This window comes from Leopardus geoffroyi, chromosome C1 (genome assembly GCF_018350155.1).
Source record: "Leopardus geoffroyi isolate Oge1 chromosome C1, O.geoffroyi_Oge1_pat1.0, whole genome shotgun sequence".
Classification (NCBI taxonomy): Eukaryota; Metazoa; Chordata; class Mammalia; order Carnivora; family Felidae; genus Leopardus; species Leopardus geoffroyi.
This window is the reverse complement of record NC_059328.1, coordinates 163147814-163162657: the sequence shown is the minus strand read 5'-3', so window position 1 is coordinate 163162657 and position 14844 is coordinate 163147814. Positions and strand designations below refer to the sequence as shown.

At 44.3% G+C, this 14844-nt stretch overlaps 1 protein-coding gene across 5 annotated transcripts in view; it reads left to right on the top strand.

The window, feature by feature from the left end:
* WIPF1 (WAS/WASL interacting protein family member 1) overlaps nucleotides 1-14844 on the top strand; it is a 125118-nt gene that overhangs the window by 83588 nt on the left and 26686 nt on the right. For all 5 annotated transcript variants that reach the window (XM_045480256.1, XM_045480254.1, XM_045480255.1 and 2 more), the window contains one exon: nucleotides 13805-13893. In XM_045480256.1, coding sequence (XP_045336212.1) covers nucleotides 13843-13893 — 51 coding nt within the window. In that variant the 5' untranslated portion in view covers nucleotides 13805-13842. The remainder of the gene's footprint in view (nucleotides 1-13804; nucleotides 13894-14844) is intronic.

Genomic DNA, 14844 nt, shown 5'->3' with positions numbered 1-14844 from the left:
GTGACCTGACATATTCCTTTTTCCCCATGGAGAAATATAAAATAAAGCTTGAAAATATTAAGAGGGCCCATACAACTTTAGTTGGACAATAAGGACAGGTTCTTTTAAATAATTTAATGGTATAAGTAATGTGTGCAGTAGAAAATGGAGAAGTGGTAAAATGGAGAAAAGGTTCAGGAAGATTGTGATTAAGAAAAGTAGAACAGGGGGCGCCTGGGTGGGTCAGTCGGCTGAGCGTCCAGCTTCGGCTCAGGTCATGATCTCACCATTTGTGAGTTCGAGCCCAGCGTCGGGCTCTGTGCTGACAGCTCAGAGCCTGGAGCCTGCTTCAGATTCTGTGTCCCCCTCTCTCTCCACCCCACTCCTGCTTGTGCTCTCTCTCTGTCTTTCAAAAATAAATAAACATAAAGAAAAAATTAAAAAGGAAAAAAGAAAAGTAGAACAGCTTGGTATACAGAAAGATAGATAAGTGAGAAGGCAAGAGAAAGAAGAAGACAGGATAGTGAGAGAGGGAGGTGAGAGGCTGGAAAGGCTGGTCAGTCAGTGTGGAAGCCACGTCCTTCCAATTCATTTGGATTGTGGGTCTTAAGTGTTATCCATTAACTTCATAAAGTTATGCTGCTTCTGAACTGGCACGTCATCTAGTCAAAACCCTTCCTTTTGTAGTCTAAAGAGGTTTAAATGATTTCTCTAGAATCCCAATCAGGCTTTTTGCTGTTCTTTGAAAAGTTCATACATGAGTTCATTGTTCACAGCTCTTTAATTACTCTAATATTTAAACTTTTAAGGATCATACAGACACCGGATAAAGTGCAGTGTTCCGAGAACTGTCCGTGATAAAAAGGATTCCCTGGGGTCCAGCAGCAATCTCACCCTGCTCATTGATGAAATCAGATTCTAGATCTGGCCCATAGTCTGGAAGTTGTCCAACCGATGCTAAAATTTAAGAGGAAGTGAGCTCCCTAATTTCTGGAGCTTTCAAGTTTTATGCCCTTTGGAAGTCTGCTTAACATTTCATGAACATGTCACTTTACTTTCTAAGTTTCTGGCTGTTTAAATTGTGAAACATATCACTTTTGTTTAATTAAATTGCCATACATTTATGTCTTGTTGAAAAGAGCATTTCTCTTGAACTATCATAAATACCTCGGTCTGTAGTTTGCAACCCCCACTCCTAAAAATTAAAACTGAAAAAAATACTAGAATAAGGAATGCCTTAATTAGTACGCTTTTTCTGAGAAATTTAAAATGCACTCTATACACATCTCCCTTCACCATTCATTTGTAATATGGAGGTTTGCATGGATATGGACATGTGGGCTAAGGTTTCAATCGACTCCTGGTTTCTTTCTTATGGTTAAATAGAGGGGGGAGACAGTAGCATTTATTGAGCACTTGCTACATGTTAGGCTCTTTTGCTTCTTTTATTTTTAAAAAAATAGTGAATATTGTTACGCATTTGCCTTATTTCAGTCTTGAGTAAAATGGAGTTAGTCTAAACTGGATTTAGACTATGCAATTTGCCCAAGGCCACCTAACAACTAAATGTGAAGTTTTCTAGAATTTCAAGAGCTTCTTTCATAAATGCAGTGTAGAGGCCACTAGGTGCCCTCTTGCAGTCCTAAGACTGAGATTACAAATGCTTTGTTTTAAATGTCACAGCAACAGGGGCACCTGGGTAGCTCAGTCGGTTGAGTGTCTGACTCCTGATATTGGCTCAAGTCATGACCTCCCGGTTCGTGGGTTCGAGCCTCACATCGGGCTCATGGGTCATGTGTTCCAGCCCCACATAGCTTCAGATATCTGTCTCCCTCTCTCTGCCCCTCTCCCACTCACGCATGCTCGCTTCTCTGTCTCTCTGCCTCTCTCTCTCTAAAATAAACAAACATTTTGGGGCGCCTGGGCGGCGCAGTCGGTTAAGCGTCCGACTTCAGCCAGGTCACGATCTCGCGTTCCGTGAGTTCGAGCCCCGCGTCGGGCTCTGGGCTGATGGCTCAGAGCCTGGAGCCTGTTTCCGATTCTGTGTCTCCCTCTCTCTCTGCCCCTCCCCCGTTCATGCTCTGTCTCTCTCTGTCCCAAAAATAAATAAACGTTGAAAAAAAAAATTTAAAAAAAAAAATAAATAAAATAAAATAAACAAACATTTAAAAAAAGGTTTAAAGGGGACACCTGGGTGGCTTAGTCAGTTAAGCGTCCGACTCTTGGTTTCGACTCAGGTCATGATCTCACTTTGCACTGACAGTGCAGAGCCTGCTTGGGATTCTCTCTCCCTCTCTCTCTGCCCCTCCCCCACTCGTGCTCTCTGTCTCTTAAATAAATAAGCTTAAAAAAAAAAAAAGTAAAATAAAGTGAATAACCGTAAGGAAGACATTTTCCTTCCTAGGTCTTTTGGCCTTTTTAGAAGTAAATTTGGTGATACTTTTGCTTGTATTGTAAGACTACACTTTCATTGATAACATGAATAAAATATATTGAGTGTGTTGACATATATGCTGGGGGTAAGGGCACATGGGTAGATCTTAATCCTCCAGTGAAACTAAATATGCTGGAAGATTTAGGAAAACTCTGGCTTTAAAATTTGATCCCCTTAAAGAGAAAACTTAGAAGAGACGGGAAGTAGTGGGAAGAAACTTGATACCTTTTAGTTATGTGGATAAGGCAGAGAAAGGCTTCCTTTCCCTTTCCCACAGCTAAACCATGACAGGTGGAACGTTCAACTTATCTTCATTTTCTCACTTTTAAAAGGGCTTGGATGTCTATAAATTTGCATTCATTTTTAAATGAAGCACGTATGACAGTGGATTTAAAAAATTATTTGACTTCATAGCAACCTTTATTTCCCTACCAGTTACTCTTACAGTGAAACTGTGAATTTGTGTGCTACTGATCATAATGACATCGTAGATGTTTCAAAACGTCTTCTCTGAAAAATGCCTTTCCCACTCCCCCCTCCAAAATTAACTGTTTATCTAAAAGAACTCTAAAGGAAGTATTTCTGAACTAGCCAAGGACGCTCTAAATACAGCAAGACACAAACCCTTACCATTGAGAAGACAACCCATATGCAGAATTTACTTATCGTCTTAAATGATGATCAAGAAAAGAGCAAGTACATTTTGAGAAATGATGGGTTCCGTGTACGGACAGCGTGTGGTCCAGCTGGGATTGCGAATAACAGAGACCACTAACTAGATGATGCTGCTGCTTTGCTTAAAGCTCGTTTCTTTTCTCTACCTTTTGCTTCCTCTTGAGTTGAACAGTCTTTTGTTTTTCCTCTTTGTGTTAATTGCCTCATTGCCTACAGCCCTCTGAGCCTGGGCCTGCTGGAGGGTGGGGGTGGGGTGGGGCAACAGAGATGTTGCGCTGTGACTCGTATCAGAAAATAGAAACTACAGGCAACTGCAGCTGTGAAAAGATTGTGCTGAAGAAACAGGATGGCTGTGGTTTGCTGTGAGCATCAATTTTCCTGTTGAGCATTTTTACAGGAAGTTGAAGAACAAAGCCAACTTCATCTTAATTAGTTCTAATGGTCTTCAGATCTTAAGCACATCCAACTAAGTTTGCATCATGCAAGAGTCTCTAAAGAATAGAATCCATAATAATTATGATAGGCATCCCCAAACTATGGGCTTTTTAAAGTTCAGGATTTTAGTAGCAATTTGAGTTGGCTAAATGATTTTATTTCTACAGTGTAACTTGGAGTGGATTCATTGCCTTTATAATGAATGCTTCTACAATAACTTTTTATGGTTGTAATAACTCAATATGAATTTAAGAGCCTTTTCTTATTAAAACACTGTTGAGTTATATATATTATAACTTTATTGGTCAAACAAATGTGCATGTGTGTATATAGAGACAGAGGGGGGAGGGGGCATATGTGTGTGTTCATAAGCTGGACGGACCTACATGAAAATGTTTAGAATATCTGTAAATTATCTGCCTTATTATTAAACCCAACACTTTTTCACCTATAATTTAATGATTATTATTTTTTAATTTTATTTATTTCTTTTGAGAGAGAGAAATACAGAGCATGTGAGCCGGGGAGGGGCAGAGAGAGGGAGAGAAATTCCCAAGGAGGCTCTGCACGGACAGTCCGATGCAGGGCTCGGACTCAGGAAGTATGAGATCATGACCTGAGCCAAAACCAAGAGTTGGACACTCAACCGACTGAGCCACCCAAGCTCCCCACCTAAAATTTAGTTTTTATCGAACGCTTCTTTCAGTGGTTAAATACAACTGTCATGTTTTATTTTCATCTTTGTGTTGTCACTCTTGAAACTAAAACAGCCGGTTGGGTTTATTTGGGAAAAATTGCAGTTGGGCACATGCAAGCTATGGCAAAATCATAGGCAAACCGTGAGATCAAAGGAGAGGAAGGTTACTTTACAGAGAAAAAGGAGGAAGTTGGAAGGGGCTGCTTTGATCGAAAGCCCGCTGGAGGAAAGTCACAGTTCAGGTGGTGGCAGTTTTTCATTGGCTGGGCAAGAAGAAAATCTTCCTTCTGCCTGCTGGGGTAGTAAAGCAGGCTTCTTCCTATTGAAAAATGCTTCTTCCTGTTGGGGTCTGCAATTGAGGACATGTCAGTAGGGTCTGAGAGCTCCCTTTTCTGGCCTCCTGATTCCCTTTTATTTTTTTTATTTTGTTGGTTTATTTATTTATTTATTAGTTTTTTTAAAGTAGGCTCCACACCCAGGGCGGAGCCCAACATGGGACTTGAACTCACGATTAAGACCTGAGCTGAGATGGAGTCAGACACTTAACTGACTGAGCCACCCAGGTGCCCCTGACTCCATTTTAAATGAGGTTTCCATTATTTGATTCCACATTTCCCCCCTTTTGATCAAGATCTTTCCTTAAAAGTATCGCTGATCAAGAGTTGCCTCGTCCATATCCCTCACTGCCAGGAAGGAGCTTTCCTGGGTGTTGTGTCCCATATCAGAAGGGAAGTGCATAGCAGTTGGACACCATTTAAATCCACATTTGAGTAACAAGGAAGGTTAAGAGGGAGAACTCACAGGCATTTCCTGTCTCTTGTCAAGGTTGTACACATCGGAGACCATCTTGCAACACTGGGTTAGCATCACCTTCTTGCATATCGTTACTACAAAGTTTTGACAGGCATCAGGTACGAAACTTAAAAATAATTATACAAAACACAAAAACGTGACAATTCCAAATTGTATGATTCTGCACGCTGACCCTGGGCCTGAAGGTAGCCAACTGAACAAATCAAAGGAACGTGGAGAATTAGACAAAGCTCATGGTAGCCAATGTGCTTGTTTCCTAATTTTGTGCAACTGGGTTTCTACTTGCCCAGAGGAGTTCATCCATGTGTGGTAGGTGGTGTTTGCTATCACACAAATGCCTCCTTGCTCAGCAGGTAGGTAATCGAAAGCTATGTGATTATCCAAAACTACCTTAGCCAGCAATTTACGTGATCATTGTTGGGCTGCCCCTGCTTTGACTATGGAACCTGGCAGCTCTCCTGACTTTTAGGGAGAGATGTCTCATCAAGCATTCATTAGCACTTACTTGACCAAAGGGTGAAGACTGTCTCTATGGAGACAAATCGAAGTCATACATGCCTCTTAGAAGTTCTCATTTTTTAAAAAAATTTTTTGAAGTTTATTTATTTATTTTGAGAGAGAGACAGAAGAGAGTGAACAGGGGAGGGGACAGAGAGAGAGGGGGAGAGAGAATCCCCAGCAGGCCCCACACTGTCAGCATCAAGCCCCATGCAGGGCTTGAACTCACAAACCGTGAGATCTTGACCTAAGCCAAAACCAAGAGACGGATGCTTAACCAACTGAGCCACCCAGGTGCCCCTAGAAGTTCTCATTTAATGAGCCATGAAGGTTTAGGGAGGTGGACCATTGGGAAGCTGCTCTTTTGTTATGAGGAGAAAAGAGAGTGGTGAATACAGCCAGGACTGCACATAGGGCTCCCTCATAAGGATTAGCATTTATGAACTCATTCGTCAGCGTGCAGGCATTAGCAACCAAGACTCAAATACCATGTTATCATGTATTGAAAGTCTTCCTAAACATGGGTATGACAGCCAGCTTACAAATGGTCTGACTTACACTGGCTGTCTGCAGTGTCTTTCTCATATGTGTGTGTGTGTGTGTGTGTGTGTGTGTGTAGATATATATATATATACACACACACACACATATATATGTGTGTGTGTGTGTGTGTGTGTGTGTGTGTGTGTATATATATAGTAAAACCTTGGTTTGCAAGCATAATTAGTTCTGGAAACATGCTTGTAATCCAAAGCACTTGTATATCAAAGCGAATTTCCCCATAAGAAATTGTGGAAACTCAGATGATTCATTTCACAATCCAAAAATATTCGTATAAAAATGATTACAGTACTGTAATATAATACAAAGTAATAAAGAAAATATAAAATATAAATAAAAATAAACAAATTAACCTGCACTTAACTTTGAAAACTTTCCTGGCTGGTGTGAGGGAGTCCAGAGGAGGGTTATTGTGTAGGTTATTGTGTTATTTTCACTTTCACTAACAGAATCACTGCTATCTGTTGGCTCAATGGAATCTTTTTCTGCATGGGGGCCATTGTAGATGCTCCCTCAGATGTTAACTACAGTACAGTATTAACAAACTCTTGTCACATACTATATGTAATGTAACTGGCAATAAGACAGCAGAGGAAAGGGTGTGTGTCTACAGGCAGCCTGACCTAGAATGAAGCAAAGCATTCCTAAGCTTATCTTGTATGGAAAAGCAACGGACTGTCCATAGGTGCTCTGAAGTGACAAAAAATGCACTAGTGCCATTTGTGGGCACCTTCCAGCGTTCTGAAAAATCACTGATTTCTGCCAAACACCGCGGCCTGAGACCAAGTGTCTGAGCATGGGAGACCATCACCCACAATCCCACAATGAGAGAAAGAGAAAGAGAGCGAGAGAGAGAGAGACAGAAAAGAACCATTGGCTCAGTTGTGATCATGTGACATTCGGCATCACGTACTACTCGTATTGCAAGACATCACTCATTTGTCAAGTTAAAATTTCTTAGAAATGTTTGCTTGTCTTGCAGAACACTCACAGAATAAGTCACTCACAATCGAAGGTTTTACTGTACATATATATACGAGAGAGCTGATTTGTCCAACCAAAGATTGGGTTAGATTGAGACAGGGAGCAATGGTGTATGGATATAATAATCTAACCTTATGAAAGGGACCTGAGGAACAGTTTAGGCATGCAGTGGCATTTGGGATTCCAGCAAAATTACTTACAGGATAAGCTAAGGAGTCACGTTGCCCTGACAGATAGAAGGTTCTGGTGACAAATCCAACAACCAGAGGAGTTTCCCCCTTTTGTAATGGATTGGGAAATGTAGATAAGAACATTATCTGTCCAAGGAAGAAAGGGAGAAGATAGAGTAAGAAGCAACAATGAGAAAAGGACCTACAGGCCTGGTCCAGCCATCTTGAGAAAGCTGTCATTGGTTTCCATGCCTCAAAATCTTAGTTTCCGACCAATTGGTGTGCAGCTCCAGTCAGGGTTTGGTGCCTTTAGACGTGACATGAGAATCTAGGGGTCTATTCCTTGAAGTTTGGTGACACAGGGTTGGTTAAACAGTACTTAGTAGGGGCTCTTCGAGTGAGGTTGGAGACACTTTTGGAGGTGTCTTTTCTAATAGATGAAATCTCCAGGTTGTAAGGTGTGATGTTTAAGGTCTTCACCTCCTGGGAGCATGCAGTGAAAAAAACATTGTTCTATTAAAACATGGTCCTTTTCAATAGAAGCAAGTAAGCCTTTACAGTATTGGAGTATATCTCCTTTTATCAGCTGCCAAAAGACATGGGAGCCAGATGCATCAGGCACCCTGTGACATTCTCAGAGGATGAGAGCTTATGAGTCTCAAAAGGTTGGATCTGAGATCTAGAAGGACCAGCAGCAATGCTTTTGGCCAGGTTATTTGAAAGGTCTCTACAAATTTTGCCGATCGAGTCTTACTAATGCTGTTAGTGCGCTGGACTAGCCCTGAGGATTGACAGTGTTTGGCACCACGGAAGAACTATAGAACCGGGCACGCAGCACAGACCTATTGAAGCACTCGATGAGTGAAGTGAGTTCCTGGGTCACTGTGAAGCTTGAGAGGGGCTCCCCAGGTAGGGATAATCTTTTCTAATAGGATTTTAGCCACAAAAGAGGCCATAACCTGTCTACCAGGGAAAGCTTCCAGTCCAGTGAGAAGACACACAGATCAAGACTAAAACACATTTTTATCCATGAGATGGGAGGAACTGAATAAAACCCACTTGCCAAGCCTCTAACAGTCCATCGGGCAGTTTAAAATGCCTAGGAGCAGCATGGACGTATTTCCCAAGCTTGTATTTTACACAGGGAGGGCAATCAAGGTAGGCACTTTTTGCAGCCTTATTAATATTTCCCCACCAGTATTGTTTCATAAAGCCTAACATCTTATCAGCAGACTAATGATTTCATGCACGTACAGTGGTTAGTAATGGGAATTTGAGAATCTTTGGCAGGACTGCATTGTTATTTGGTTCAAGCCAGAGTTCTCTCTTTTTACTGAACCAACAATTATTAGATTTCCAATATCGTGTTTTCCTCTCCGGGGCCAATTGTTGGGCATCTCTTGTCAATTTTGGGTATTTTCTTTTGGAGGAACATCCTTTTGGACCATGAGAGGTTTGCTTATTTGTTCCCTGAAGACCGGCATTTTTGACAGAAACATCGGTTTTCTTCAACCTCCAGGGAGTCAAGTCTGGAATGCCCAGTTATCTTAATACTAGCTACGGCAGCTGGCAAAAGTATGGCATCTAATAAAAGTGTTAGTTTTGTTCCCATTAGAGGTAAGGAAACCTTGCTGTTTCCATAACATCCCAGTCATGGGCCACCCCAAAGGCATACTGACTGTCCGTGTAGATGTTTGTTGAGTATGCCTTTGGCTAAGGTTCAAGACTGAATAAAGAGCCTATAATTCAGCCTGTTGGGGTAAAGGTAAAGAAACTCTTTTAAAAAGGGTTGTAATAGGGGCGCCTGGGTGGCGCAGTCGGTTAAGCGTCCGACTTCAGCCAGGTCACGATCTCGCGGTCCGTGAGTTCGAGCCCCGCGTCGGGCTCTGGGCTGATGGCTCAGAGCCTGGAGCCTGTTTCCGATTCTGTGTCTCCCTCTCTCTCTGCCCCTCCCCCGTTCATGCTCTGTCTCTCTCTGTCCCAAAAATAAATAAACGTTGAAAAAAAAATTAAAAAAAAAAAAAAGGGTTATAATAGTGTGCCCGGCATATTTACCATTTTCATCCCTTGAATAAGACCCATCAGTAAACCATGAAAGATCTGCGTTGGTGTGAGAGGTTTTCTGTAAATTATCACGGGGAGTCAAAAGGTGCTGTGTCAGCCTCACGCAGTTGTGAGAGGCTCCATCATTGAAGAGGGAGAGGAGAGTGGCATGGCTAAGTATATTGCAGGGAGAAAGAGGTACATGATGAGCGGTTAGTGGGGAATTTCACGGGAGATGAAGCGACTGGCTGAAAGGTGTTGTGTGGTGAGAATTCAGGAGGGCCTCTGGTGCATGGGACAAAGATCGTTAGAGGGGGTCCCATGATTGTTTCTTCAGTGGCCTCAACCAAAAAGGCAGGGGGGCAGGAATGACTCTGAGAAAAGGGAGGTATCCTCATGCCTGAGGGTCCAGTTGTTGGCTATAATAATGCCCTATGGATCTATGACGGTTTCCATATTTTTTGGTGAGTGTTCCAAGGGCATTCTCTTCTCTCTCACAAAAAGGGGGAAAAAAGAACCTCCCTGATATCCGAGGGCAGGGAGCTTTATTAAGCTTTTCTTTAAGGTCCCCAAGTCTGTGTTATCCTGATCTTCCCAAATAATAGGGTCAGGTTTGTTGTTGTTGTTTTTATTTGTACGTTGTTTATTTATGTATATGCTGTATGGTGTTGTTGTTCATTTATTTTGAGGAGGGGAGGGGCAGAGAGAGAGGGAGAGAGAGAATCCCAGAATCCCAAGCAGGCTCCGTGCCGTCAGTGCAGAGACCGATGCAGGGCCTGATCCCATGAACTGTGAGATCATGACCTGAGCCGAAATCAAGAGTCTGATGCTTAACCAACTGAGCCATCCAGGCACCCCCATGGTTTGTTGTTTTTTAGTAAAACATATAGGGGTTGGGCCACAGGAGAAAAGTTTGGAATCCAATTTCGATAGTAGCCAGGTAGCCTGAGAAAACCTCATAATGGTGCTTCGTTTGAGGTTTTGGGATGTTGAAGATACCGCTCAGCCTATCTGAATCTAAACGTAGCCCTTTTCCGAGATTTATCTGGGGTGGCCGGGGTGGCGAGCACAGGGGAGCAGAGAGGCTGAGCCTCTGTGGTCCACAGGTTTATCTATAAGTCAGTTAGTGCACAGACAGAAGCATAATAGCAACAACAGAAAGTTGTAAAACAACTAGATGAAAGAAGCCTGACGGGGTGGCAGTCCCCTGAAAGGGTCCCTGTACCACAGCCTGGCCCCTGAGAGGTATCGGACAGCAGTTCAGTGTGATCTTTGCAACGGGGGACCAACTCACGAGAAGGGTTCCTGGTAATTGACCAGAATCTAGCCCTTCCTTGCTCGGTGTTAGGATAACGGGATGACAGGTTAGCTGGCGAAGGGGGAGTCTGATACAATGATTTTGAGGCCTGAGGGGCATTTCATCCACCAAGCACACAGATGATCTGTTCCCTGGAGAGCATCTTTGGGGCCCTGTGGGCGGACCTGGCCACCCCCTTCCTTGGTAAGCTGCTTTCTCCGGCTCTGTTAACACCATTGCTTTGGCTGCAGTGTCTTTCACAGTAAGTTGCTCCTGAATCCAATTTCCGATTCCCATCCTTCCTCCTGGAGCTAAGACACGTGTGACACTGAGGCCTCGGAAGGTGACTCCTGCCCCAAAACAGGCATCATAGCACAGGCGCCCAGCACTGGTTACGCCGCCCACTTGGCCCCACAGGTGACTGGCTGGTGTCATCCAGAAAAGGCCAATTTAAGGAACACATTTTAAAAGAATCTGTCTGAGACCGTCTCTTATTGAAAAACAAATTCTGACCTAGTCTACAGGTGTCAGCCCTTTACCTGCCTAAAAATGCTTATCTAAAAACAGCAGGGATTGAAAGGATTGGATGTGAATGAGTTTCTGTCTTTTGGTGAGTTCCTTAGACTCCCTGAGTCTCAGTGTCCTCTGGAAGGTGTGCGGAATCACGCTAGTTTGCAATGTCACTGTTACAAGTTAGCGATGTTCCAAGTGCCTTCGATCCACTTGATGGTCAATAACCGACAGCTATTGTTGCTGCTGTGGAGGCTCTAAAAATTCATTTTCTCAGTGGTCCACTTGGAACGGAACTGTTCCAAACTGTCTTCATTCCCGCCATCCAGCGGCTCTGATACGTCCAGCCATGTCCTTTTAGCTCTTACATTCCCTTTGTGCTCACAGAAAGCAAGCCATCTAGCGATACTTGAAGAGAAAGTATTTGTTTCAGGGTGTAAGTTTTACACACTAACCTTTAGTGCCTGAACGGAATTAATTTTTTTAATTCTAAATAAATCGTTTTCTTCACTTAAGAAACATTGAGAACAAGAGCGCCTGGGTGGCCCTGTCAGCTAAACACCTTACCCTTGATCTCGGCTCAGGTCACCATCTCACAGCTTGTGAGTTCGAGCCCCACGTCGGGCTCTGTGCTGACAGTGTGGAGCCTGCCTAGGATTCTCTCCTCTCTCTTTGCTCCTCCCATGCTTGTGCTCTCTCTCAAAATAAGTAAATAAACATTTTAAAAAAAGGGAGAGACATCGAGAACAAAAGAAAGAGAATTCTGGTGTTTGAAATTCAGGACACATGTTCCATGTAGTTCAGGTGGTGAGTGTCCCAGGCTGCCCACTGGTTTAAGGCTCAGATTCTGCAACAGGCATCTCCTGTTTTAGTGCACGTGGATCACCTCGGCATCTTGCTAAAATGCCGAAACAAATTCAGTGGTGGGGAGAGGGACTGAGATTTGACGTTTCCAACAGCGCAGGGTGATGATGCCCTTGCTGCTGACCTAGGACTGCACTTGAGTAGCAAGGACTGGGTGGGAGAAGACGGGATTACTTAGGGGCGAGAAAGTGGGTGAGGCCGGCCCCGTGCTTGGGATCTGGGGCTTTGGATGAGACTCCGGAATGGGACTCCGAGGGGGGTGGGTTTGTGGCTAGGGAGCTCCTGGGAGACTTCCTTGCCCCATAGTTTCTTCAGCTCCTGATGCTTGCCAGGCTTCCCCCTTCCCACTGCCACTGGCCGGGTTTTCCCCGCACTCTCCCACACCATCACAGAGTCTGGCTTTCCTCTTGTTCCCAGAGCTGTCACACTGTGCACAAAGCTTTTCTAGTGAAGTGTATTTCTAGTAAACAGCCTGGGAGTCAGAGTTTGGGACCTGGTCTCTTTTTTCCCCCTCTTTTTAAAAACTTAGATCCTGTAAGGAAATGCCAGGTAGCACAAAGATAGGAATCCAGCCCCCTTGCCCATCTTCCCTGCCTGCTTTACTTTATCCCTGTCCTCTTTCTTGGAAGACTGTAAGACCTTTGCAGGCAAAACCAGAAAAAGATTGGTCTTTGCATTTCCACAGTGTGTGCCCAGACCCAGGCGAATGCCAGGCATCTGCAAGAAGACAAGCAGTGAGCAGGAGCAGGAAAGCAAGATAGGATGTCGTCATGGAAATGAGTGGGGATGAGGAGACGCTTGAACATCAGATTTGCCAGGATTCATTTCTAGCAGTTTTAAGACCACCTTCCAGCTCACTCAGGCCCCAGGCCCAGATCCCTCCAGGTGTCATTCCCCCGACCTGTTCTGGCGGGTGGAAGAATCAAGAAGTGTGAGGGGCTAGTTTAGCTTCCATTGTCTTTGTCCATCTTGGCTCAGAAACCTCCTCTGCTAGGATCCTTCCAGAAGGGTAACATCTTAGCAATGTTGTAAAGGTAATTCCCATCCCTTATAAAACTTGGCCTATGTGAATAGCTGTCACTTTGGTGGTGGGAAGGAGGGAAGGAAGATTAGGACAGAGTATTACTAAAAAGTCTAGGGGCCTGGGTGGCTCAGTCGGTTGAGCTTCTAACTCTTGATTTCAGCTCAGGTCATGATCCTGGTGTCCTGGGATCAAGTTCTGTGTCAAGCTCTGCACTGAGTATGCAGCCTGCTTAAAATTCTCTCTCTCTCTCTTTCTCTCTCTCTCTCTCTCTTTCTCGGGCACCTAGGTGGCTCAGTCGGTTGAACAGATGACTATAGCTCAGGTCATGATCTCGCGGTTTGTGAGTTCGAGCCCTGCATTGGGCTCAGTGCTGTCAGCAAAGAACCCTCTTCGAATCCTCTGTCCCCTTCTCTCTGCCAACCCCCCCCCCCATGCTGTCTCTCTCAAAACTAAATAAAACATCTAAAAAAATTCTTGGGGTGCTTGGGTGGCTCTGTCGGTGAAGTGTCTGACTTTGGCTCAGGTCATGATCTCACAGTCCATGAATTCAAGCCCTGCCTCGGGTGGGCTCTGTGCTGACAGCCCAGAGCCTGGAGCCTGCTTCGGATTCTGTGTCTCCCTCTCTCTCTGCCCCTCCCCCACTCACAATCTGTCTCTTTCTCAAAAATGAATAAACATAAAAAAAAATTTTTGTTTTAATTCTCTCTCCTTCTGCCCCTCTCTTCTGCTTGCTGTCTCTCTAAAATAAAAAAAATAATAATAAAAGTAAATAAGTCTAATACGTGACCATATTTTGTTCCTGTTTGTTTTGTTTTTACAGATTCATCGGCAAGGCTGTTGAAAGTGTAACTGTCCGAGATGCCCGTCCCTCCCCCTCCGGCGCCCCCGCCCCCACCGACGTTTGCTCTGGTGAGTAGCTCCTCACCATCCATCACTGGTGCGCAGAGCAGGCCAGATGAAGGCAAGCCTGCCATGCATGTATTTGTTTTCAGTGTATTCGCATTCTGGGTAAGTGCTGTGCGGCAGGTTTTCCCAGTGCAGGGTGAGCCAGACCCTGAGATCCCAAAAGGTTGGTTGTTAAAGGTCCCAGGCAATGCCAAGTACACGTGTGGGATGTGCATTCACTGGGTTTCCTTCCCACACACCAGCCCGAGACGTGTTCACAGGGGTTCTGCCGGGTGTGCACTGTTTCCATTCAAATGGACTCGACTTCTAGCCTTTAACTTCTGGATAGGACAGTCCAGAAACCCAGGTCTCTGTATGAAATGCATCCTTTAAAACTTCCTGCAGACTCACTCTTTTCTTTTCCTCTGCCTTTTCCCCTTTATTCCCACCTGTATTTTTAGCAGATATCATCCACCACCCCCTATCCCTGTTTCCCCCATACTCATATCCTGCTTTAAAACTGTCCTTGCATTTAAATGTCCACTTTCCAATGGAATATCTTCACTGGGCTCCTCCTCATCTCTTGATAGACCTGTCTCAGAAATTAGTGCACCCTCTTACAGGAAACCAGTAGCCCTCCACGTGGTGATACAGAAAGGTTCACAGACACACCCCATCGCCCCATTAACTCCCTCAGCTTGTGAGGCTTCCTCCCCACTAAGGAGCCTCACAGCGATGGGTCCTTCATTTCTCATTTGAGGAAACTGAGGCTCGGGGAGGAAAAGTCTCTTGCCCAGGCTTCCACAGGACACATTTACAGAGTCCATCTGAAGCTGGAACCTAGTTGGAAGAACAATTAGTTGGCTTGTTGCTACTCAGTGTGGTCCTCTGACTGCTGGTTAGGGGCCCCAAGGAGATAGTTACAGAAATTGAGAGTAAGCATGAAGATACACAGCAATTTAACAATAGTATTGT